This window comes from Polypterus senegalus, chromosome 10 (assembly GCF_016835505.1).
Source record: "Polypterus senegalus isolate Bchr_013 chromosome 10, ASM1683550v1, whole genome shotgun sequence".
NCBI lineage: Eukaryota > Metazoa > Chordata > Cladistia > Polypteriformes > Polypteridae > Polypterus > Polypterus senegalus.
In genome coordinates this window covers 20,758,716-20,785,011 of record NC_053163.1, presented here as the reverse complement: position 1 = coordinate 20,785,011, position 26,296 = coordinate 20,758,716, and the positions used below count along the sequence as shown (strand labels likewise).

General features: G+C 39.2%; 1 protein-coding gene across 5 annotated transcripts in view; it reads right to left on the bottom strand.

Moving 5' to 3' along the window:
- LOC120536903 overlaps window positions 1-26,296 on the bottom strand; it is a 405,177-nt gene that overhangs the window by 255,110 nt on the left and 123,771 nt on the right. For all 5 annotated transcript variants that reach the window (XM_039765454.1, XM_039765455.1, XM_039765456.1 and 2 more), the window contains exon 6: window positions 9,860-9,889. In XM_039765454.1, coding sequence (XP_039621388.1) covers window positions 9,860-9,889 — 30 coding nt within the window. The remainder of the gene's footprint in view (window positions 1-9,859; window positions 9,890-26,296) is intronic.

The window sequence follows — 26,296 nt, the reverse complement described above, 5'->3', positions numbered from 1 at the left end:
AAAACAGTGGCATTACACATGATGAGACAACCGAGAAGACTTCAAAAATTACTAACTTGGTGGTACAAAGACAGTAAACATGAATGAGTCATCATTAACAATCCAGATCTCAGTGATGAAAAATAAGCCCCGTTTCTTTAAGGTAATAAAGTCTTGCAGGATAATACTTTCAAAAGACACTGATCTCACATTCAGGAGAGAAGCCTTGATAGACTAGAAAGATAGAAAGATCGCTGCAGGACAAGATCGGGTGAGCATGTGAAGGTTACTCTCCTAGAACACACGGAGAATGAATGACACCTCCTTGATGGAGAAATTAAATCCAGTTTCCAGTGCCTGAGGGCAAGGGCCAGGGTGCTGTATGGGAGAAGATGGGTCAAAGATGTTTATCAATCATCAGGAATCCTGGCCTGGCTAGGAAAGATTGAGCAGGCATTGTTTAACAGCAATGTCAGCTCACCTTCAACGTCACTGTCGGGAGAAAATAACACTCTTCTCACTCAAACAGGTGAACACCGGTGTCCAGGTAAAGAAGTCAGGTGATGAATAAAACAAGAATGGAAGTTCAAATAAACACCATTCAGAAAAAGAAAATTGAGAGGATAGCATGCCAGAAAAGAAATTAGGTAGGGAAAGGGGATCATAGAACAGTAGCCACTGGGATATAGTAACACATAAAAATTAAATTAAAACATAAATTAATGAAATGAGCAGATGGTCGGCCACACCAGTCAGCACCATCTTTCAGGTGTTGATGGAAAAATACAGAGAAGATCAGAAGGAATTGCATGGCATGTTTGTGGACTTAGAGAAAGCATATGACAGGATGATAAGAGGGGAGTTATGGTACTGTATGAGGAAGAAAACTATGTGAGGGTGGTTCAGGATATGTATAAGGACACTGTGACTGACAGCTTGGTTTAAGGTGAGACTGGGATTACATCAATGGTGATGAGTAAGACGGAGTACATGTGCATGAATGAGAGGGAAGGTGGTGGAAGGTTGTGACTACAAGGAGCAGAGGTGGTGAGGGGAGATGAATTTAAATACTTGGTACAACAGTCCAAAACAATGGGGAGTGCAACAGAGAGGTGAAATGGAGAGTGCAGGGATGATTAACTGGATAGAGAAGAGTGACCGGAGTGATTTATAATAGAAGAGGAACTGCAAGAGTGAAAGGGAAGGTCTATAAAATCATAGTGAGACCAGCTATGTTGTATGGTTTGGAGATGGTGGCACTGATGAAAAAACAGGTAGCGGAGCTGGAAGTGGCACAGCTGAAGATGCTACAATTTTTACTTCAAATAATGAGGGTAGACAAGATTAGGAATGAGTATATTAGAGGAACAACACAGGTGCAACAGTTTGGAGACCAATTGAGAGAGGGTAGATTGAGATGGTTTGGGCACCTGCAAAGGTGAGGTGAGGGGTAAATTAGAAAAACAATTTTGAAGATAGAACCGCAAGGCAAAAGGAAAAGTGGAAGGCCAAAGCAGAAGTTTATGAATGTGGTGAGGGAGGACATGAAGGCCTTTGGTGTGGCAGAAAATGATGCAAAAGACAGGGACAGATGGAGATGGATAATCTGATGTGGTACCCCTAAATGGGAGCAGCCTAAAGAAATAATAGAAATAATAGAAAATTGGCTAACTGTTTAGGTGTAGGCAATTTTTGAAGTGGAACAATGGGTGAATGTTGAAAACCTGTCTACTATTAATAATACGGTGGTATTGTGGTGTGAAGAAAGGAGGTCAGGTCAAGTTGGGGACCATGCACTGGTGCAGAACGTTGCCGCACCCACCACATGACAAAATGGCTCAGGATCCAAGCTGACAACCCCCAAGACAGACAGGCGGTCCTGTTCCACCCTCTTTAAATGACCCTCTGTCTGCCACAGCATGGTGTTACGTGGGCGTCGCCTTGGCCTGGTCCATTTGCAGGGGTCCTCAACAATGAGGATCCTGTGAGCCAGATCACCCTTGGGGAATCGTGCCACTTGGCTGTAGTGCCATAACTGAAGCTCCATCACAATGCAGGTGAAGTGTCTCATTCAGGACTACGTGAGCAACCGCTCATTCGACACAAAGTCAAACCAGAGCTACCCCTGTCTTGTTTTGTATTTAGCCATTTGTCACTTTTGAAATATATCTCATTTTGATGATCCATAAATATTATGAATGGAAAAGTGGCACTCTCAAGTCAATGTCACCTTTCTTCACGAGCTAATTTGATTGATAGTAATCTTGAATACCTATGTCATAATTTTACTCAGCAATAATTAACTTGTTAGAAAAATAAGCAGTGTCATAAAACTTTTGCACTAGGATTGCATCCACCCATATACTTGAGACTAAATTGAAGAGAAGGGTCAGGATACCTTAATACTGGAACAGCAGTGAACAAACGTTTTAATGTATTAAAAGCATCTTGATCTTCTTGTGTTCTATTGTTTTTGTTTATTAACATATAATTGGAGTTTTGATAGTGTTAACGTCTTTAATGAACTGATAATAATAATTGGAAACCTCCAAGAAATCATTGCACTTGTTTTAAACTTTCAGGGAACTTTAATTCCGAATAACTCTTACTTCAGATTTAAAGATTATTACATAAACAAGTAACCGATTTTTAACATTATGAAGATGTGATTTCATAACCCAGTCTCAGGGGATGCACAATCCAGTGTGTTTCTTTGTGCCGGTCCCAAGCCCAGATAAATGGGGGTGTGGGTGGGGGGATCAATATGCTGACAACAATACAAATATTCATTTGTATCAGTATCAGTCGACGGCCAGGTTAACAACGGCCGCCACCAGTACTGTCAGCCAACAGGGAACTGGCAGAAATTGAGCTACTGTTGGCCAAAGAAAGAGAAGAAGTGGTGTTAGACATGGCAGGAGGAAAGGAGAAAGGTGGCCAGGTGGATCAAAGGTGGATTCAAATTGTTTTTCATAGTGTGGATGGGAGGAGAAATGGGGTAGGGGTTATTCTGATGGAAGAGTATGTCAAGAGTGTTTTGTAGGTGAAAAGAGAGACGGACAGAGTAATGATTATGAAGCTAGAAATTGGAGGTGTGGTGATGAATGTTGTTAGTACATATGCCATGCAAGTTGGGTTTGAGATTTCAATGGACATGTTAGTGAAGGGAACAGAGGAGACGAGGAGGTGATGGGTAGGTATGGTGTCAAGGAGAGGAATGAAGAAGGTCAGATGATATTGGATTTTGCGAAAAGGATGGACATGGCTGTGGTGAATATGTATTTTAAGAAGAGAGAGGAACATAGGGTGATGTACAAGGGTGGTAGAAGATACACATAGGTAGATTACATCCTATGCAGAAGAGTCAAACTGAAGGAGATTGAAGACTGCAAAGTGGTGGCAGGGTAAAGTGTAGTTAGGCACTATAGGATTGTTGTCTGTAGGATGAAGTTGGAAATCAAGAAGAGGAATAGAGGGAGCGCAGAGCGAAGTATCAAATGGTGGAAGTTGAAAAAGGAAGACTGCAAGGATGAGTTTAGGGAGGAGGTAAGATAGGCACTGGGTGGCGGTGAAAAGTTACCAGACAGCTGGGCAACTACAGCAGAAGTAGTAGGGGTGACAGCAAGAAGGGTATTTGGCATAACATCTGGACAGAGGAAGGAGAAAAAGGAAACCTGGTGGTGGAATGGGAAGTACAGGAGAGTATACAGAGGAAGAGCATGGCGAAGAAGAAGTGGGATCTTTAGAGAAATGCAGAAAGTAGACAAAAGTACAAAGAGATAAGGCATAAGTTGAAGGGACAGGTGGCGAAGGCTAAAGAAAAGGCATATAATGAGTTGTATGAAAGGCTGGACACTAAGGAGGGAAAAAAGGAGCTGTACCGATTGGCTAGGTAGGACGACCGAGTTGGGAAAGTAGTGCACCAGGTTAGGGTAATAAAGGACAAAGAAAGAAACTTACTCACAAGTACTTTGAGAGGCTGATGAATGAAGAGAATGAGAGAGAGAACAGGTTGCATGATGTGAAAATAGTGAATCAGGAAGTGCAATGGATTAGCAAGGAGGAAGTAAGGACAGCCATGAAGAGGATGAAGAATTGAAAGGCCGTTGGTCCAGATGACATGCCTGTGGAACCATGGAGTTGTTTAGTAGAGATGGAAGTGGAGTTTTTAACCAGATTGTTTAATGGAATCTTGGAAAGTGAGAGGATGCCTGAGGAGTGGAGAAGTGTACTGGTGCCAATATTTAAGAATAAGGGGGATGTGTAGGACTGCAGTAACTACAGCGGGATAAAATGGATGAGCCACAGCATGAAGTTATGGAAAAGAGTAGAAGAAGCTAGGTTATTGAGGGAGGTGATGATTAGTGAGCAGCAGTACTGTTTCATGCCAAGAAAGAGCACAACAGATGCAGTGTTTGCTCTGAGGGTGTTAATGAAGAAGTATAGAGAAGGCCAGAAGGAATCTTTGTCTTTGTGGACCTGGAGAAAGCATATGACAGGGTGCCTGTAGAGGAGCTGTGGTATAGTATGAGGAAGTTGGGAGTGTCAGAGAAGTACGTAAGAGTTGTACAAGTTATGTACGAAGGAAATGTGACAGTGGTGAGGTCTACGGTAGGAATGACTGATACATTCAAGGTGGAAGTGGGACTACATCAGGGATCGGCTCTGAGCCCTTTCTAATTTGCAGTAGTGATGGAGAGGTTGATAGATGAGATTAGACAGGAGTCTTCGTGGACTATGATGTTTGCTGATAACAATGTGATCTGTAGCTAGAGTAGGGAACAGATCGAGGAGACACTGGAGAGGTGGAGATGTGCTCTAGAGAGGAGAGGAATGAAGGTCAGTAGGAACAAGACAGAATACATGTGTGTAAATGAGATGGAGGTCGGTGGAATGGTGAGAATGAGGGAGTAGAGTTGGCGAAGGTGGATAAGTTTAAATATTTTGGATTAACAGGACAGAGTAATAGGGATTGTGGAAGAGAAGTGAAAAAGAGAGTGAAGGCAGGGTGGAATGGGTGGAGAAGAGTGTAAGGAGTGATTTGTAATAGATGAGTATCAGCAAGAGTGAAAGGGAAAGTCTACAGGACGGTAGTGAGACCAGATTTTTTATATGAGCTGGAGACAGTGGCACTGGGTGTGACGAAGATGAACAGGATTAGAAATGAGGACAGTTGAGGGTCAGCTCAAGTTGGACAAAGTCAGAAAGGCGAGATTGCTTTGCTTTGGACATGTGCAGAGGAGAGACGCTGGGTATACTGGGAGAAGGATGTTAAGGATAGAGCTGACAGGCAAGTCAGTACATAAAAACCCAACACATCACAGAAGATGTTTTTATTAAACGCTTGAAATACCTTTGGTGCATTTGCCAAAACACAGGCAATCACTTTATGTTTGTAATTTCTGATGGTAGTATTAAATGCAGTTTTCCATTAATCTCCCATCCTGTTTCCAATTAAATTATATGCACTATGATGGTCTGGTTTAGTGAAAACAGTGGATTTTTTGACTTGACTGAATAAGGATAGTATCGGGGGAAATGATAATTATTTTCAACTGTAATCCTACATTGCTCCTGATAATCAGTACATGGCTGGACACCCCTATGTTTTTGTCAATGAAAAACATCCAGCATCAATCAGACTACTAAACAACCAGAAATGAACCCATTGTGGATATTATCTTGAATATATTCCTCCATAGCCACATTCTCTGCATTACTATACATAAATATTCCTTAGGAAGAGGTTACTCAGGTAAAATATGAATTGAAACATACAGTGCATCCGGAAAGTATTGACAGCGCATCACTTTTTCCACATTTTGTTATGTTACAGCCTCATTCCAAAATGGATTAAATTCATTTTTTTCCTACACACAACACCCCATAATGATAACGTGAAAAAAGTTTACTTGAGGTTTTTGCAAATTTGTTAAAAATGAAAAAACGGAGAAATCACATGTACATAAGTATTCACAGCCTTTGCTCAATACTTTGTCGATGCACCTTTGGCAGCAATTACAGCCTCAAGTCTTTTTGAATATGATGCCACAAGCTTGGCACACCTATCCTTGGCCAGTTTCACCCATTCCTCTTTGCAGCACCTCTCAAGCTCCATCAGGTTGGATGGGAAGCGTCGGTGCACGGCCATTTTAAGATCTCTCCAGAGATGTTCAATCGAATTCAAGTCTGGGCTCTGGCTGGGCCACTCAAGGACATTCACAGAGTTGTCCTGAAGCCACTCCTTTGATATCTTGGCTGTGTGTTTAGGGTTGTTGTCCTGCTGAAAGATGAAGTGTCGCCCCAGTCTGAGGTCAAGAGCGCTCTGGAGCAGGTTTTCATCCAGGATGTCTCTGTACATTGCTGCAGTCATCTTTCCCTTTATCCTGACTAGTCTCCCAGTTCCTGCCGCTGAAAAACATTCCCACAGCATGATGCTGCCACCACCATGCTTCACTGTAGGGATGGTATTGGCTTGGTGATGAGCAGTGCCTGGTTTCCTCCAAATGTGACGCCTGGCATTCACAGCAAAGAGTTCAATCTTTGTCTCATCAGACCAGAGAATTTTGTTTCTCATGGTCTGACAGTCCTTCAGGTGCCTTTTTGGCAAACTCCAGGTGGGCTGCCATGTGCCTTTTACTAAGGAGTAGCTTCCGTCTGGCCACTCTACCATACAGGCCTGATTGGTAGATTGGTGCAGAGATGGTTGTCCTTCTGGAAGGTTATCCTCTCTCCACAGAGGACTTCTGGTGCTCTGACAGAGTGACCATCGGGTTCTTGGTCACCTCCCTGACTAAGGCCCTTCTCCCCTGATCGCTCAGTTTAGATGGCCGGCCAGATCTAGGAAGAGTCCTGGTGGTTTCAAACTTCTTCCACTTACGGATCATGGTGGCCACTGTGCTCATTGGGACCTTCAAAGCAGCAGAAATTTTTCTGTAACCTTCCCCAGATTTGTGTCTCGAGACAATCCTGTCTCTGAGGTCTACAGACAATTCCTTTGACATTATGCTTGGTTTGTGCTCTGACATGAACTGTCAACTGTGGGACCTTATATAGACAGTTGTGTGCCTTTCCAAATCATGTCCAATCAACTGAATTTACCACAGGTGGACTCCAATTAAGCTGCAGAAACATCTCAAGGATGATCAGGGGAAACAGGATGCACCTGAGCTCAATTTGGAGCTAAATGGCAAAGGCTGTGAATACTTATGTACATGTGATTTCCCAGTTTTTTTATTTTTAATAAATTTGCAAAAACCTCAAGTAAACTTTTTTCACGTTTTCATTATGGGGTGTTATGTGTAGAATTCTGAGGAAAAAAATTAATTTAATCAATTTTGGAATAAGGCTGTAACATAACAAAATGTGGAAAAAGTGATCGCTGTGAATACTTTCCGGATGCACTGTAATAAGAATGATTTCAATAAAGTTTCAAAGATATCTCTTGGTTAAAGACTTCTACAAATATCTTGTTATTCTGCAAGTGTAGTTTGTGGCACCTTGCAAAATACTTCACTTTAACAATATGCACTCCATCTAATGTACTTTTCTTGCCAGTAAAGTACGAGTCTGTGAGACTGCAACAACAGGATGCCTAGAGATGTATTTTTTTTGTCTATTAGTGATTCCTTTATTTATTTTCAAATTGTTGGTCATTTAGATTCTTTTTATCTATTGTCATGCACAGGCACATGGGGGACAGCTTAGGGTCTCTGGCGATGATAATAACCCACTGAACCAGGGGTTGGACCTGTGGTCTAATGGCTTCTCAATTCCTCCCTCAGTGTAACATCCTCACACTGATGGTTTAGTACAGCAGTTCAACCAAACACTCAAGCAAATGCTACAGAAGATGGTCAGCAAGGACGGAAGGAACTGAGACCGTTTACTTCCCCTCATCTTATTTGCATACCAGGAAGTCCTCTAAGCCTCTAGGGGCTTCTCCCCCGTTGAATTGCTATATGGGTGACAACCCCAGGTACTGTTCAACATCTTAAATAAAGACTAGAAGGAAAAGACCCTCCCAGCCGCTAATAATTTGGAATATATTGTGCAGTTACTCAAGAGATTTGATAAAATTAGACCCATAGTAAAAGAGAACATTGTGCAGGTGCAATCAGTTCAGGCCCATTGTTTCAACTGTGGCACAAGCCTGTGTGAGTTTCAGCCTGGCAAACATTTCATGCTGCTCATTCTAAGCTCACATTCAAATCTTTTGCCACATTGGCAAGGTCCTTTCAAAATTAAAGGGCTGATTGATTATTTGGTGAAACTGCCAAACAGCTGTCTCAACAGGTGTATCGTGTAAACATGATGAAGCCATGGATGGAAAGAGAACCCGACTACTACTCTACTTAGCTCCGTTGTTTCTTTTCTCAGTGAATATCCCTTAATTCCGGCCCAAATTTGACAGAAAAGTAAAGAAAACAGCTTGAACCAGCTATCTTGTCCATCCTTGATGTGGTGAACGAATGACTTGCTCAGAATTCACTGATTGTGTATGACTGCGTCATAATGGAACCTGGGCTTATTGTTTGAGAAGCTGTTTGGAGGTGAAACGTTAAAAAATTGACTTTTAAATGAAGTGAATGCTAGAGCTACAATATACGTTATTGAGAAAAGATTTAATCCCTGGTCCAGCCCCATTATGCCGATACTGTAGCTCAATGGAAGTTCGCACTTATGCAATGACTTCCATCAGCTTAATAAAGTCTCTCACTTTGATGCTTATCCAATGCCATGAGTGGACAAACTCTTGATTGGCTCAGTAAAGCTTAGTATCAGACCACCCTATACTTCACAAAAGGGTACTGGCAACTTTGTTTAATTGACTCTTCCAAGGAAAAGACTGCACTTACCACCTTTAGTGTACACTGGCAGTATCGTGTGCTCCCATTTGGGTTGCAGAGGCACCAGTGACCTTCCATCGTCTGCTGGACAGAATACTACGGTCCCACAATGCCTATAGTGCTGCCTATTAGGATGACATTGTCATCTATTCTGACACATGGAAGAAGCAAATACAACATATTCAAGCTAGGCTCCTGACACTAAGTAATGCCGGGCTAGAGATAAACTTCAAGTAGTGCTTCTTTGGAATAACAGAGACTAAGTATTTGGGCTACCTGTTGGGCAGGATACAGTATTGCCAGAGTGTCGATGCCATTGTGAAATAGCTCATCTGAGAACCAAGTGGCAAGTCCAGGCTTTCTGGGGTCAGCGGGGCACTACCATAGATTTTTTCCCTTTTTCTCCAAGAGAGCGGTACCCTTGACTAATTTTACAAAAAAGTGAGCACCCAACACAGTGATATGGGATGAAAAAAAGACACTCCATTTCATGACTTGACACAAGCTCTCATGTCAGCACCAGTCTTGAGGGCACCTAACTCATAAAATCCTCCTACTGCCTTGATAAACAGCATTGTGCAATGATAACGGTCTGTTAAGTACTGTATGTAAATATTAGTATTGGGTTTTATGTTGTAGTTTGTTGTAACCTCTGTGAACCCTTTGCTTATGTATTATTAATGAAGGCCTGTATTTTATTTTACCTGTTTGATATTACTTTATTTCCACCACAACCCTGGCACATCTAGATGGTTCTATAATAATTTAAGATGTAACTTTTGTGAACAGCATCTTTTAATGATGTCAGCTGACCAGGCCTAATAAAGGCATTTTATTTTAAAAGTAAATGTATATTCTAAACCACATTAATTAAAAAAAATACTAATTTGTGAACTTCACAATTTCAAATCAAAATGCAGTACTTTACATTCAAATATTAAGGTTTATAATATGACAATAAATAATATAAGAACATGCATAGTGCCAAAGGCATGGGAGATATGGCAAAAAGAAATGTAAAGTATACTCACCCGTTCTGCCATTGCCAGCAAGTTCTGCAACTTTGTGAAAAAAGAAAGAAAAGAAAAATCAGTCTCTCATTAATAAGAAACGAAACACTTGCCATCTGAGTAGTAGTGAAAAAAAAGAATTGTTTTAATATACATAAACAGAGAGAGAAAGAGAGAGTGCAAAACATGACTTGAAACAAAACAGCGACTGAAAACTCTGAAAATATGAGAATAAACTATGAAAAAGCAAGCACTGATTCAAAGTTGTAGTATCTATTTCAATGAATGTATACTGAAATCAAAATCCCTTTGATGAATCTTGGAATTCAAGGAACAGGACAAAGAAAGATAATCAGTTAATCACTACATAATCAGGCAGATTACATGACTTGTTGCTTGACTATTCAGAAGTAACAAAGAACTCTTATATGTACACACGAGTCTTGAGATATGGAATGTACCTTCAATCTTTAAATGAGCTGGAAGCACCACAGTATACAAAATGGGAAAAAACTCTCCAATAAATAATATACAGGCCAAAATATTGTGGAGACAGTTTATAGGATGGAACCCTTTGGTGTATGTCTAGTGCAGCAAGATTCACCTGCTGCCTGAAATGAAACTTTTTTGGTCTGCAAATCATTTTACGGAGGTCTCTGATATCTTCAGATTCGCCCTGACCAGCCGCCACACAGAGCTGAGCCTAGCAAGATATTGATGAAGATACAAAGAAAGAATATAGCAGTGGAGATTGCTCTATTTGAAGCTGTACAAACACACAAAATGAGACCACTTTATAGAATAAAAAAAAACATTGCTGGCAAATTCTTCCATAGATAACACTTAGTTTGCTATGAATTTGTTGTGTAATAAAAACTCCAGATGTATTGTCACATGCTTATTTTGACCATTAGTGAAGTTATACTATAGTCTGTTCACAAAAAAAAATCAAAAAATGAGAATAAATTAGGGCAATCCGTCCAACATATTTTACCCTGATAATCCATGGAAATGGACCACTCCTTTAACAAAAAATTTAATCCAGCCACCAAGGTTGCACAAGACAGTGTGGTCTTAGTGCCGGTCCCATGCCCAGTTAAATTGGGGAGGGTTGCATCAGGAAGGGCATCCGGCATAAAACCGGTGTTAAATAATAAATAATAATAATAAATAATTCTCATGTGGATGAGAAATAGAATATCCATACTGGATCGGTCGAGGCCTGGGTTACATGTGGCTGCCACTAATGCTGCTGTCCAGCAGGGTAAAGACGGAAACTATGCTACTACTGGGCAAAGAAGGAGAAGGAGAACTAGAGGCGAAAAGTGAGTTCAAAGGCAATGGAACAGCAGGAAGGGAAAGAGTGTGGAGTTCAGAGTCTGAACTTTGAATGTTGGCACTTGGACTGGAAAAGGGAGAAAGCTGGCTGACATGATTGAGCTGAGAAAGGTAGATGTACTGTGTCAGAAGCATCAGAGGTGGATATAAACTGTTCTACCATAGTGTGAAAAGGAAGAGAAATGGGGTAGGAGTAATTGTGAAGGAAGAATATGTTATTAGTGTTTTGGAAGTGAAGAGAATGTCTGATAGAATGATGAGTAAAGAGTTGGAAATTGAAGGGGTAATGTTAAATGTCATCGACACTTATGCTGTGCATGTCAATGGAGGAGAAAGATTTCTGGAGTAAGTTAGAATGGTGGAGGTTATACCCAAAGAAGAAATACTGTAATGGTGATTAGAGCAGACCTTAATGGGCATATTGGCAAAAAGAACAGTAGTGATGAGGAAGTGATGGGCAGGTATGGTGTTAAGGAGAGAAATGTTTAAAGGCATATTGTAGCTGACTTTGCAAAAAGGATGAAAATGACAGAGGTGAATACACATTATAAGAAGAAGGAGGGACACAGGGTGACTTATGGACTATGTTCTATGTAGGAAATGCAATGTGATTGAAAGAGAATATAACATGGTAGCAGGGTATAGCCAATGGTGTAGCTAGGGGCGGGCGGAAAGGGCAGTCTGCGCTTGGGCGGCTTTATTGGTCATAAGGCTCAGTACAATTCGTGTATAAGAAGTAGGGCTTGGAAAAATATCACTCATTAATGAAAAAAGTAAAATTCACTGACTTTTATCCACAAATGCTTCAAAAATAATTTTCAAACTGTCCTTCTATGACGGCATCAGAGATAGCAGTTGAAATTAATGAGGCAATAACAAAAATAAACAAAAACGTTACACTGATAATAATTTTAAGGAAGATGAACAACTCATTTACAATTTATAATTTTATTTTGTTGTGAATCCAAATATGTTCTTTCTCTGCGCAGAAAACATCCCCACCTATCACTTGTACACTACACTGGTTCTGGTGTTCGCAGCATAATTATATTAAACTAATAATTAGAACACAGCTTATAAGTGCATCTATGATATATTTTTGTCTAGTTGATGCTTATATATAATTATATGTGAAAAATTATTGCTGTTTTTCTATATATTAATAAATCCATGCAAAAGTGCAAATGCAAATCTTAATTTTCTCTATATGTCATTTTAATTTTCTATTTAAATAGGTTAACATACAGTATTCAGATATGTTGGAGGGCAGCAAATTGAAGCACCGCCCTTAGCGGCAAAAACTCCAGCTAAGCCACTGGGTACAGCGCAGCTAGACAGCATCAATTTTTGTAAGCAAGATGAATTTCGAGGTGAAAAACAGGAGGAGAGTGAGAGTGGAACCAAGGATCAGGTGGTGGAAGCCTAAAGAGGAAGACTATTGTGTGAAGTTGAGAGAGGAAGTCAAAGAGATTTGGTGGTGAAATTAGGAAGTACAGGTGAGAATACAGAGGAACAGTTTAGCGAAAAAGAATTGGGATACCAGAAAGATGATGAAAGCAAACAGGTATGCAAAGTGCTGCATAGCAAGGTGAAGAGAGAGGTGGCAAAGGCTAAGGAAAAAGCGCATGTTGAGCTATATGAGAAGCTGGACACAATGAAAGGAGAAAATCTCTTGTACCGATTGGCCAGGCAGAGGAACAGAATGATGTGCTGCAGGCCAGAGTGATAAAGGACGCAGATGGAAATTTGCTACCAAATGGGGAGGCTGTGTTGAAAAGGTGGAAGGAGTACTTTGAAGAACTTATGAATATAGAAAATGACAGAGTGTAAGCTGAGTGAAGTAGCGAGAGTAAATCACAAAGTACTGAGGATCATGAGAGAAGCTATAAAGAGGTTGTTAAATGAAAAAGAAGTTGGTCTGGATGTAATACCAGTGGAAGTATGGAGATATTTATGTGAGATGGCAGTATAATTTCTAAGTTGATTGTTTAACAACATCTTGAAAAACAAGAAAATATCTGAGGAGTGGAGAAGAAGTATATTAGTTCCAATTTTCAAAAAGAAGGGAGATGTTAAGAGCTGCAGTAACTACTTGGGTATAAAGTTGATCAGACACACCATGAAGATATGGGAAAGAGTGATGGAGGCTAGGCTGAGAGGAGAGGTGGTGATCTGATAGCAGCAATATGGTTTCATTTCAGGAAAGAGTTCTACAAATGCAATGTTTGCTTGAAGAGTGTTATCAACGACAATGTCAATTTATTTATAGAGCACATTTAAAACAACATCAGTAATGCTATAGCAAAAGTACTTTACAATAAAACATACAACAAACATAAATAAAATAAATACAATTAAAAGACAAAATATAACTAACAGAGAAATAAAAATAGAAAAAATACGACTAAGAATAGGGAACCACCAGTATCATTGAAAGTCATGGAAAGGTAGAGACTAGAAATATGTCTTTAATGTAGTTTTAAACAGTTCAGTTGAGGGTGACTCCTTAATGTAATGAGGTAAAGAGTTCCACAGATGAGGTGCAGCAGCTGCAAAAGACCTGTTCCCCTTAGTTTTGCACTTTGTACAAGGGATCACAAGAGACAACTGACTGGTTGATGTAAGCTCTCTGGATGACTGGTGTAAAAAACAGAATTTGGATACATAGGCATGAGCATACCCATGTTAAGATTTAAAAACAAGCAGAAAAAATTTAAAAACAATTCTGAAGCTAACAGGCAGCCATTGTAAAGGGGAAAATATTGGAGATACCGAATCAAACTTTCTTTCCCCAACCCAAACACAAGCAGCAGCATTCAGAACCAACTGCAACCTGAGTATCAGGGATTTGTTGATCCCAAAATACAATGAGTTACAGTAATCAAGCCAAGAAAAGATAAAAGCACGAGTGACTTCCTCAAGATCCAGAGGAGATAAAAAAGGCTTAACCTTAGCTAAAAGATGAAGCTAGAAAAAGCAACTCCTGACCACAGAATTAATCAATGTCTCAAAAGACAGGTTACTGTCAAAAATAATACCAAGATTCCAAACTTGAGGTTTGCAAACGACAGCAAAAGGGTAGAGATGGAGAAGCTGGACACAAAACCAATGTGAGGTTCAAAACTAATTTGAGGTCTGTCTGCAGGACCAGCTATCTGCACTTCCATTTTATTTTGATTGAGATCGAAAAAACTGTCAGCCATTCAGGATCTTAGTTCTACAAGACAGTTGTGCAACTGATTCATTGCAGACTATAAACCTGTGTTTAATCAGCATAACATTGAAAAGAAATATTAATCTTCCTAAAAACAGCTTAAATGGGATGAAGATATATAGTAGTACTGGGCGGTATACCAGTTCATACCGAAAACCGTTTTTTATTTTTGTTATAATAATGGATTTTTCTTATACTGCAACACCAGTTTATATTACCTATACAATGTTCGGAACGTGGCACTGCGGGAAACTGTTTAAGGGGGACCTTTTTCACTGTTATACCCCTAAACAGGCGTGTAACAGAGTACATGCGGTAGTGGAGGTATTACGCTGTGAAAATAGACAGAGAACATTCCGAAACTGAAGCTGTAGCAGACAATAAAGTTGAACATAATGACACAGAAGAACTTTTGCTGGAAAAAGGAGTCACATCTGTTGTCTGAGAAACTTTGGATTTAAAAGGTCGGATGTGGACCATTATGTTTAAATGTGTAAATACTGTTTCAATACCACTGGATAATACTGTAAGCCAAGTTGTACTTGTTTTATTTTTTTCAATACTGTGCAATGTACCTGAGTACTGTGTAATAGTGTGATGACATGTTGACTTTATACTCGACATTTCTACTTTATTCTTGCCGTTTATCGAGATTAAAGTCGACATGTCGACTTTGTTGTCGTAATTTGTTATTAAGGCAGAGCATTGTAAACTAAACTTCATGTTAAAATGAACATTTAATTTACTAGATTTTCTCAAGCCCCGTCTTAAGTTATGTAGCTCAATAAATGCTTTGTGTGCAGTGTTCCTGGAGCCATGTTAATCGCTACGTGCTTCTTAAACTGACTTCCTCTTGCACTAAGAGGAGGTGCAGGCAGCACACAGAATACATTAATTTTATGATATTCCTGCTTCCAGAACATGTAGAATGCTAATATATATACTTGATATCATTTTCATGATGAAATGCATTAAAGCATGTATTAATCATGTGGGGGCACGGAAGCGTTGAGGTTACACTGCTGCCTCACAGCAAAGTTCCCCACTTTGAATTTGCATGTTTTTCTGCTGGATTTACTCGGCGTGCTTCAGTTTCCTTTCAAAGTCATGTAGGATGTTGGGTTTTGTTATGTTATATTGACCCTGCTAGTGTATGTGTTGCTCATATTCACCCTGCGATGTGCTGGCGCCACCTTCAGGATTTGCTCCTGCCTTGCACACAATGCTTGCTGGGATGGGCGCAACCCTGAATGGATGGCATAATTAAACATGTATAACGAAGATTTTTGAACACTCCATGGTCTAAGTTTATAACTACGTTTAATTTCACAGAGATGTTTATTGTGGAAAGATAGGAACTGCGGGTTTGGTACATCAGACAGAGACAGCATGCATGCAATAAAGAAAGCCCGCTCAGAAGAACATCCATTGAATTCTGTGTTTGTGTCTCCAATCACCAGATCATGAACCCAACATTTACACCATATTTCAGTTAAACATGTGCGATACCCATTCATACATCCAGTTTTTTGGAGGCTCATCATACCTGCCATAACGTTCTCTACACTGAACGTACACCTGGGGACCCCTTACTGTGAGGGAGCAGCACTATCGTGCATGTTTAATACCTGCTTTAATGCATTTCATCATGAAAATTTATCTTAGCATTCTACATTTTCAGAGAGCAGGAATATCATGAAGTGAATGTATTCTATGCGGCGATCGCTACCTGCGCCTCCTCTTAATGCAGAAGAAGTTTAAGAAGCGTGATTAACAAGTGATTAACAACTGCGTCGGGAACACTTAACACAAAGCATTTAATGTTCTACATTAACTTATGATGGGGTTTGAGAAAATCTACTAAATTAAACATTTATTTTAGGATGAAGTTTAGTTTACGACATTCTACTTAATGACAAAATAAACTATGAGAATAAAGTGGAAATGTTGACTTTAATCTCGACATATAGCTTTTTTTCTTCACTGTAGCCCTAATATGCTTCCGTAGGGCTACACCATAAATAGCATTATAAATGCAAGTTGCAGTTTTATTATTTATGTATATAGCTTAGCTGGAAGCAAGGTCCATATTAATGCAGTTTGCCTTAATGTTGGTTCAGTTGGTTAAGATGTCATCACCAAGTTGCACTTGTTTTATTTTATTTTATTTTAATTTGGTCAATACTGTGTAATGCACCTGGGCTTTGAAGTCTTGGAAGTAACAGTATTATTACCGGAAGTTGCACTATTATTTATTGTACTGTTATTATTTATTAGTTTAAATATTATGCAGTTTAATGAAGGTAAAGTTGTTTAAAAAGTCACTTTAACATGTCAGTGGACAGAGATTGTTAACATTAACAAAGTGCAGTTGGTTTACAAAAAATATTTACTATTTATTCCTTTTCTAAGACATGTTCAGTGCAATACAAGTTTCGACAAGCACCTCTGGATATTTTAATTTAGATGGTTGAAAATATGTTGTCAAAATATTAGTTTAAGTTCTTTGCAAAATATGTTCAATAAAAAGTTCTATATTTTGACTGCATCTTTCACGCAATGTGATTCCTTCTCTTCATTAGTGCCACCCCCTTGAAAACTATCACTTTATGGGGCCATACAAACCTGTATTAATACTTGTGTGCACATTAAAATGTTTTTTATGTATAATGTACAATTCTCATGACAGTGGAATAGGTTATTCTTAGCCAGTCTACTGCAGTAATTGCAGTGGAAAATTTGGTTAACTCATGCATGGGAAAAAATACCGTTGAATATCGTGAAACCGGTACAATTTTGAAAAATACCATGATATAGAATTTTGGTTATACCGCCCAGCACTAATTACACGTCATTTTTTTTTTTTTGCAAACGAATGCGGTCTTGGGCATTACGCCGTACCTTTTATTCTGGTTAATAGTGCCACCTACTGGTTTGACTAAACAATACATGAAGTTGAGTAATTGATGTTTAACATTGGTCTTCCTGAATACTATATAAGTTTGACATTTAATTAGTTATGTTCATATATGTATTCCATTTGTATTTGTGCACTTATTGTATTCATTTATTTCTGTTTAGATACCACTCATACACTTACGTATACACAGCTATTAAAGTAATTGAAGCAAGCTGGAAAAGGGTGTTATCTACTCTCTGGTGTAGCTGTGGTTCTTTCAAGCCGAAGAATTAGGCCAACAAGTGTACAATCAGAACAGTAACATACAACTGTCCCTCACATAGATACTATTGATTTTGCTGACAAAGAATAAAAGAAACTGCTCACACGAAAAAACAGTACTGTTTAATTCTGTCTCTGAATGGGGGTAAATAGCCACATTAATTGCATTAAATAAGACCCTAGGTTTTTTAGAATGAGAGGACACCAAATCAGAGAAGTAATCAGATTTATATTAATTTACTGCCTGCTGGAATTTGAACAGACAAATGCTTAAAATCTGCTCAGACACAGTCAGACTGTGTATCTTCCACCACCATTAAGCATTTCTACAGGTACTGTGCCAGTGCCATGTAGTGTTATTAAGCCATGGATCAGGTCATCCCTTTTACAGCGTATCTTCAGGGGAGCAACAGAATCTAAAACCGTTTTACATGAAGAATTTAAAGTTAAGACAGAATCGTCAATATTATCACAATGGCTTAGTACATTAAGACTGGAGAATGTGGTTTTATAATCCGATATAACAGAAGAATTAAAAAAGTGAGAATAGCACGGAATATAGCTTGTAGCAGCAACATCAACTGTAATATTCAATCAAATCCATCAGTAGAGAACAATGATTAGTAAAAAGAATATCACAAATATCAATATTATTAACTGAAATACCTTGTGTAAGAATAAGATCAACAGTGTGATGGAGAGAGTTAGTTGCAGCATTAATATGCTCGATAAAGTCAAAGAGTCTAATAATGATAGAAAGTCATAAACCAAAGTTTTAGATAAACAACAAACTTGTATGTTAAAGTCATCAACAATGAGTACTTTATCATAGGAGAGATTAATATCAGCCAGTAGATCAGAGAATTCAGAAACAAAAGTGTCATTAATTACAGGAGGCCAATAAACCACAACATACAACAAAGAAGAGCTACACACTTTGAAAAGATGCAGTTCAAAGCTACTAAACAGACCCCTTGTAAAGCTCCAACACAAGAGCAGACTTTTAAAAACAGTGGCATTACACATGATGAGACAACCGAGAAGACTTCAAAAATTACTAACTTGGTGGTACAAAGACAGTAAAACATGACGAGTCATCATTAACAATCCAGATCACAGTGATGAAAAATAAGCCCTGTTTCTTTAAGGTAGTAAGGTCTTGCAGGATAATACTTTTAAAAGACACTGATCTCACATTTAGGAGAGCAGTCTTCATAGACATAAGAAAGCAGGACAAGCTCGGGTGAGCATGTGAAGTTTAGCAGCATTTACTCTCCTGGAACACATGAATGAATGAATGACGCCTCCTAGAGATGGAGAAATTAAATCCAGTTTCCAGCGCCTGAGGACAAGGGCCAGGGTGCTGTATGGGAGAAGATGGGTCAAAGACATTTATCAATCATCAGGAATCCAAGCCTGGCGAGGAAAGAATGAGCTAGCATTGTTTAAAAGCAATGTCGGCTCACCTTCCGTGTCACTGTCGGGAGAATCTAACACTAGTGATGAGCGAGCATGCTCGGCGAACATGTGTTTGGCTCGAGCATCGCTATGCTCGGAGCATGGTGCTACTCGAACGAGCACCACATGTGCTCCTGCGCCATGCTCGAGTCTCCGCCCCACACGTTTCGCGGGTTGGAGACAGCCAATCAAGGGGCAGGTAAGTAATTTTTTTATAGGGTGTGCTGAACAGCGTGCACTCGCAACTAAAGTTTTAGAGCGTCAGCTCACCTGCAGGCACTCCCGTATCATGTTTTAGAGAGTCATTTTTCCTGTAAAATTGATTCTTTTTTGGGGGGGTTTGGGTGTGTTTTTGTCAGTCTGTAAAAGTGGCATACAACTCGGACAAACTGGTTCCCAGCAGCGACTTGGGAGTACAAGATGCATCCAAACATCGTCCCCATGCTGTTCCCAGTCCATTTGGGTGGTGTTTTTATCACTTTCTGACTTTTCCCAATGGACCAGGAACCCTTCCCTCTTCAGAGCAGGGGGTGCCTGGTTGTCTCCCATTGACTTACATTATACTCGGGTGCTCGGTAGAGCACATGAACATCGCGATGTGTTCGGATCGAACACCCAAACACTTTGGTGCTCGCTCATCACTACCTAATACTCTTCTCACTCAAACAGGTGAACACCGGTGTCCAGGTAAAGATGTCAGGTGATGAATAGAATCAGGATGTAAGTTCAAATAAACTCCATTCAGAAAAAGAAAATTGAGGGGATAACATGCCAGAAAATATATTAAGTAGAGAAAGGGGATCATAGGACAGTAGCCACTGAGATATAGTAACACATAAAAATGAAATTAAAACATAAATTAATGAAATGAGCACCATCTTTCAGGAATTGCATGGCATGTTTGTGGACTTAGAGAACGCATTTGACAGGGTGATAAGAGGGGAGTTATGGTACTGTATGAGGAAGAAACTATGCGAGGGTGGTGCAGGATATGTATAAGGACACTGTGACTGACAGCTTGGTTTAAGGTGAGACTGGGATTATATCAAAGGTGATGAGTAAGATGGAGTACATATTCGTGAATGAGAGGGAAGGTGGTTGAAGGGTGTGACTACAAGGAGCAGAGGTGGTGAGGGGAGATGAATTTAAATACTTGGTACAACAGTCCAAAACAATGGGGAGTGCAACAGAGAGGTGAAATGGAGAGTGCAGGGATGATTAACTGGATAGAGAAGAGTGACCGGACTGATTTGTAATAGAAGAGTAACTTCAAGAGCGAAAGGGAAGGTTTATAAAATCATAGTGAGACCAGCTATGTTGTATGGTTTGGGGTTGGTGCCACTGATGAAAAAAAAGGTAGTGGAGCTGGAAGTGGTGCAGTTAAAGATGCTACGATTTTTACTTCAAATAATGAGGGTAGACAAGATTAGGAATGAGTATATTAGAGGAACAACACAAGTGCAACATATTGGAGACCAACTGGCAGAGGGTAAATTGAGATGGTTTGTGTACCTGCAGAGGAGTGGTGAGGGGTACATTAGGAAAACAATTTTGAAGACGGAAGCGCAAGGCAAAAGGAAATGTGGAAGGCCAAAGAAGAGGTTTATGAATTTGGTGAGGGAGGACATGAAGGCCGTTGGTGTGGCAGAAAATGAAGTAAAAGACAGGGACAGATGGAGACAGATGATCTGCTGTGGTACCCCTAAATGGGAGCAGCCAAAAGAAATAATAGAAATAATAGAAAATTGGCTAACTGTTTAGGTGTAGGCAATTTCTTAAGTGGAACAATGGGTGAATTTTGAATACCTGTCAACTATTAACACTATGGTGGTATTGTGGTGTGAAGAAGGAATGTCAGGTCAGGTTGGGGAGCATGAACTGGTGCAGCATGTTGCCGCATCCACCACATGATGAAATGGCTCAGGATCCTGGCTGACAACCCCCAAGACAGACACGCGGTACTGTTCCACCCTCCTTAAATTACCCTCTATCTGCCACAGCCTGGTGTTACATGGGCATCGCCTTGGCCTGGTCCATTTGCATGTGAGCCAGATCACCCTTGGGGAATCGCGCCAGTTGGCCGTAGTGCCATAACTGAAGCTCCATCACAATGCAGGTAATGTGCCTCATTCAGGACTGCATGAGCAACCAACCGCTCATTCGACACAAGGTCAAACCAGAGCTACCCCTGTCTTGTTTTGTATTTAGCCATTTGTCACTTTTGAAATATTTCTTATTTTTATGATCCATAAATATTATGAATGGAAAAGTGGCACCCTCAAGTCAATGTCACCTTTCTTCACGAGCTAATTTGATTGATAATAATCTTGAATACCTATGTCATAATTTTACTCAGCAATTATTAACTTGTTACAAAAATAAGCAGTGTTAGAAAACACTAGGATTGCATCCACCCATATACTTGAGAATCAATTGAAGAGAAGGGTCAGGATACCTTAATATTGGTACAGCAGTGAATAAATATTTTAATTTATTAAAAGCATCTTGCTCTTCTTGTGTCCAGTGAAAGATTCTATTGTTTTTGTTTATTAACATGTAATAGTAGTTTTGATAGTGTTAACGTCTTTAATGAACAGATGATAATAATTGGAAACCTACAAGAAATCATTACACTTATTTTAAACTTTAAGGTACTTTCTAATTCCGAATAACTCTTACTTCAGATTTAGAGATTATTACATAAACAAGCAACTGATTTTTAACATGATGAAGTTGTGACTTCATAACCAGTCTCAGGGAATGCACGATCCAGTGTGTGTCTTCGTGCCATTCCAAAGCCCAGATAAAAGGGGGTGGGGTTATGTCAGGATGGGCATCCAGTGTAAAATTAGGCCAGATCAATATCCGGACCACAATACAAATTTCCATACCGTATCAGTCAAGGCCCAGGAAAACAATGGCCGCCACCAGTACTGTTAGCCAATAGGGTGTTTGCGGAAATTGGGCTACTGTTGGCCAAAGAAAGAGAAGAAGAGGTGGCAGACGTGGCAGGAGGAAAGGAGGAAGGTGGCCAGGTGGCCAAGTCAAGTGGATCGGAGGTGGATTCAAAATGTTCTTTCATGGTGTGGATGGGAGGTGAAATGGGGTAAGGTTTTTTTCTGAGGGAAGAGTATGTTAAATTTGTTTTGGAGATGAAAAGAGTGTCAGACAGAGTGAATATTATGAGACTAGAAATTGGAGTTGTGATAATGAATGTTGTTAGTGCATATGCCAGTGAGAAAGAAAAAAAAAACATTATTAACTGTAATGACTATAAGTAGCTACCTCATACATACCAAGGACTGTATTTTGTATTAATCATGCTGCGGAGAGGTATATGATTTTTTTACTTCTATATGATTTTTCTTCATTTAGGTAGAAAAGGAATTAAGCTTATGCACAGAATATGAGACTGTCTTGCATTCTTTTATTAGAAAATGGTGACCTCTTGATACTAACAGAACACCTTGTGATATTATAAATCAATGTGATAGTTTCTGAATTCTTGCTTAAAACTATAAGAAACATGTCCCTAACTAAACAAATATAATCTAATGAAGATATTAAAGCTATAAGAATGTAATATCTTTATAACTAATGTACTGAACTATAAGAAACTGCTTTAAACTGGCCTTGTTTGTGTGTGCTGATAAGGGCGTATTCCTTAGGAATGTGAGTGCCTGATAACTCTTTATTTTGGTAAGAAACTCTGTACACTCATGTATGTAATAAATCAGGATGTAACCACAACTTACAGCAATCTCTGAGAAAATCTACTAAATTAAACATTTATTTTAGGATGAAGTTTAGTTTACGACATTCTACTTAATGACAAAATAAACTATGAGAATAAAGTGGAAATGTTGACTTTAATCTCGACATATAGCTTTTTTTCTTCACTGTAGCCCTAATATGCTTCCGTAGGGCTACACCATAAATAGCATTATAAATGCAAGTTGCAGTTTTATTATTTATGTATATAGCTTAGCTGGAAGCAAGGTCCATATTAATGCAGTTTGCCTTAATGTTGGTTCAGTTGGTTAAGATGTCATCACCAAGTTGCACTTGTTTTATTTTATTTTATTTTAATTTGGTCAATACTGTGTAATGCACCTGGGCTTTGAAGTCTTGGAAGTAACAGTATTATTACCGGAAGTTGCACTATTATTTATTGTACTGTTATTATTTATTAGTTTAAATATTATGCAGTTTAATGAAGGTAAAGTTGTTTAAAAAGTCACTTTAACATGTCAGTGGACAGAGATTGTTAACATTAACAAAGTGCAGTTGGTTTACAAAAAATATTTACTATTTATTCCTTTTCTAAGACATGTTCAGTGCAATACAAGTTTCGACAAGCACCTCTGGATATTTTAATTTAGATGGTTGAAAATATGTTGTCAAAATATTAGTTTAAGTTCTTTGCAAAATATGTTCAATAAAAAAGTTCTATATTTTGACTGCATCTTTCACGCAATGTGATTCCTTCTCTTCATTAGTGCCACCCCCTTGAAAACTATCACTTTATGGGGCCATACAAACCTGTATTAATACTTGTGTGCACATTAAAATGTTTTTTATGTATAATGTACAATTCTCATGACAGTGGAATAGGTTATTCTTAGCCAGTCTACTGCAGTAATTGCAGTGGAAAATTTGGTTAACTCATGCATGGGAAAAAATACCGTTGAATATCGTGAAACCGGTACAATTTTGAAAAATACCATGATATAGAATTTTGGTTATACCGCCCAGCACTAATTACACGTCATTTTTTTTTTTTTGCAAACGAATGCGGTCTTGGGCATTACGCCGTACCTTTTATTCTGGTTAATAGTGCCACCTACTGGTTTGACTAAACAATACATGAAGTTGAGTAATTGATGTTTAACATTGGTCTTCCTGAATACTATATAAGTTTGACATTTAATTAGTTATGTTCATATATGTATTCCATTTGTATTTGTGCACTTATTGTATTCATTTATTTCTGTTTAGATACCACTCATACACTTACGTATACACAGCTATTAAAGTAATTGAAGCAAGCTGGAAAAGGGTGTTATCTACTCTCTGGTGTAGCTGTGGTTCTTTCAAGCCGAAGAATTAGGCCAACAAGTGTACAATCAGAACAGTAACATACAACTGTCCCTCACATAGATACTATTGATTTTGCTGACAAAGAATAAAAGAAACTGCTCACACGAAAAAACAGTACTGTTTAATTCTGTCTCTGAATGGGGGTAAATAGCCACATTAATTGCATTAAATAAGACCCTAGGTTTTTTAGAATGAGAGGACACCAAATCAGAGAAGTAATCAGATTTATATTAATTTACTGCCTGCTGGAATTTGAACAGACAAATGCTTAAAATCTGCTCAGACACAGTCAGACTGTGTATCTTCCACCACCATTAAGCATTTCTACAGGTACTGTGCCAGTGCCATGTAGTGTTATTAAGCCATGGATCAGGTCATCCCTTTTTACAGCGTATCTTCAGGGGAGCAACAGAATCTAAAACCGTTTTACATGAAGAATTTAAAGTTAAGACAGAATCGTCAATATTATCACAATGGCTTAGTACATTAAGACTGGAGAATGTGGTTTTATAATCCGATATAACAGAAGAATTAAAAAAGTGAGAATAGCACGGAATATAGCTTGTAGCAGCAACATCAACTGTAATATTCAATCAAATCCATCAGTAGAGAACAATGATTAGTAAAAAGAATATCACAAATATCAATATTATTAACTGAAATACCTTGTGTAAGAATAAGATCAACAGTGTGATGGAGAGAGTTAGTTGCAGCATTAATATGCTCGATAAAGTCAAAGAGTCTAATAATGATAGAAAGTCATAAACCAAAGTTTTAGATAAACAACAAACTTGTATGTTAAAGTCATCAACAATGAGTACTTTATCATAGGAGAGATTAATATCAGCCAGTAGATCAGAGAATTCAGAAACAAAAGTGTCATTAATTACAGGAGGCCAATAAACCACAACATACAACAAAGAAGAGCTACACACTTTGAAAAGATGCAGTTCAAAGCTACTAAACAGACCCCTTGTAAAGCTCCAACACAAGAGCAGACTTTTAAAAACAGTGGCATTACACATGATGAGACAACCGAGAAGACTTCAAAAATTACTAACTTGGTGGTACAAAGACAGTAAAACATGACGAGTCATCATTAACAATCCAGATCACAGTGATGAAAAATAAGCCCTGTTTCTTTAAGGTAGTAAGGTCTTGCAGGATAATACTTTTAAAGACACTGATCTCACATTTAGGAGAGCAGTCTTCATAGACATAAGAAAGCAGGACAAGCTCGGGTGAGCATGTGAAGTTTAGCAGCATTTACTCTCCTGGAACACATGAATGAATGAATGACGCCTCCTAGAGATGGAGAAATTAAATCCAGTTTCCAGCGCCTGAGGACAAGGGCCAGGGTGCTGTATGGGAGAAGATGGGTCAAAGACATTTATCAATCATCAGGAATCCAAGCCTGGCGAGGAAAGAATGAGCTAGCATTGTTTAAAAGCAATGTCGGCTCACCTTCCGTGTCACTGTCGGGAGAATCTAACACTAGTGATGAGCGAGCATGCTCGGCCGAACATGTGTTTGGCTCGAGCATCGCTATGCTCGGAGCATGGTGCTACTCGAACGAGCACCACATGTGCTCTGCGCCATGCTCGAGTCTCCGCCCCACACGTTTCGCGGGTTGGAGACAGCCAATCAAGGGGCAGGTAAGTAATTTTTTTATAGGGTGTGCTGAACAGCGTGCACTCGCAACTAAAGTTTTAGAGCGTCAGCTCACCTGCAGGCACTCCCGTATCATGTTTTAGAGAGTCATTTTTCCTGTAAAATTGATTCTTTTTTGGGGGGGTTTGGGTGTGTTTTTGTCAGTCTGTAAAAGTGGCATACAACTCGGACAAACTGGTTCCCAGCAGCGACTTGGGAGTACAAGATGCATCCAAACATCGTCCCCATGCTGTTCCCAGTCCATTTGGGTGGTGTTTTTATCACTTTCTGACTTTTCCCAATGGACCAGGAACCCTTCCCTCTTCAGAGCAGGGGGTGCCTGGTTGTCTCCCATTGACTTACATTATACTCGGGTGCTCGGTAGAGCACATGAACATCGCGATGTGTTCGGATCGAACACCCAAACACTTTGGTGCTCGCTCATCACTACCTAATACTCTTCTCACTCAAACAGGTGAACACCGGTGTCCAGGTAAAGATGTCAGGTGATGAATAG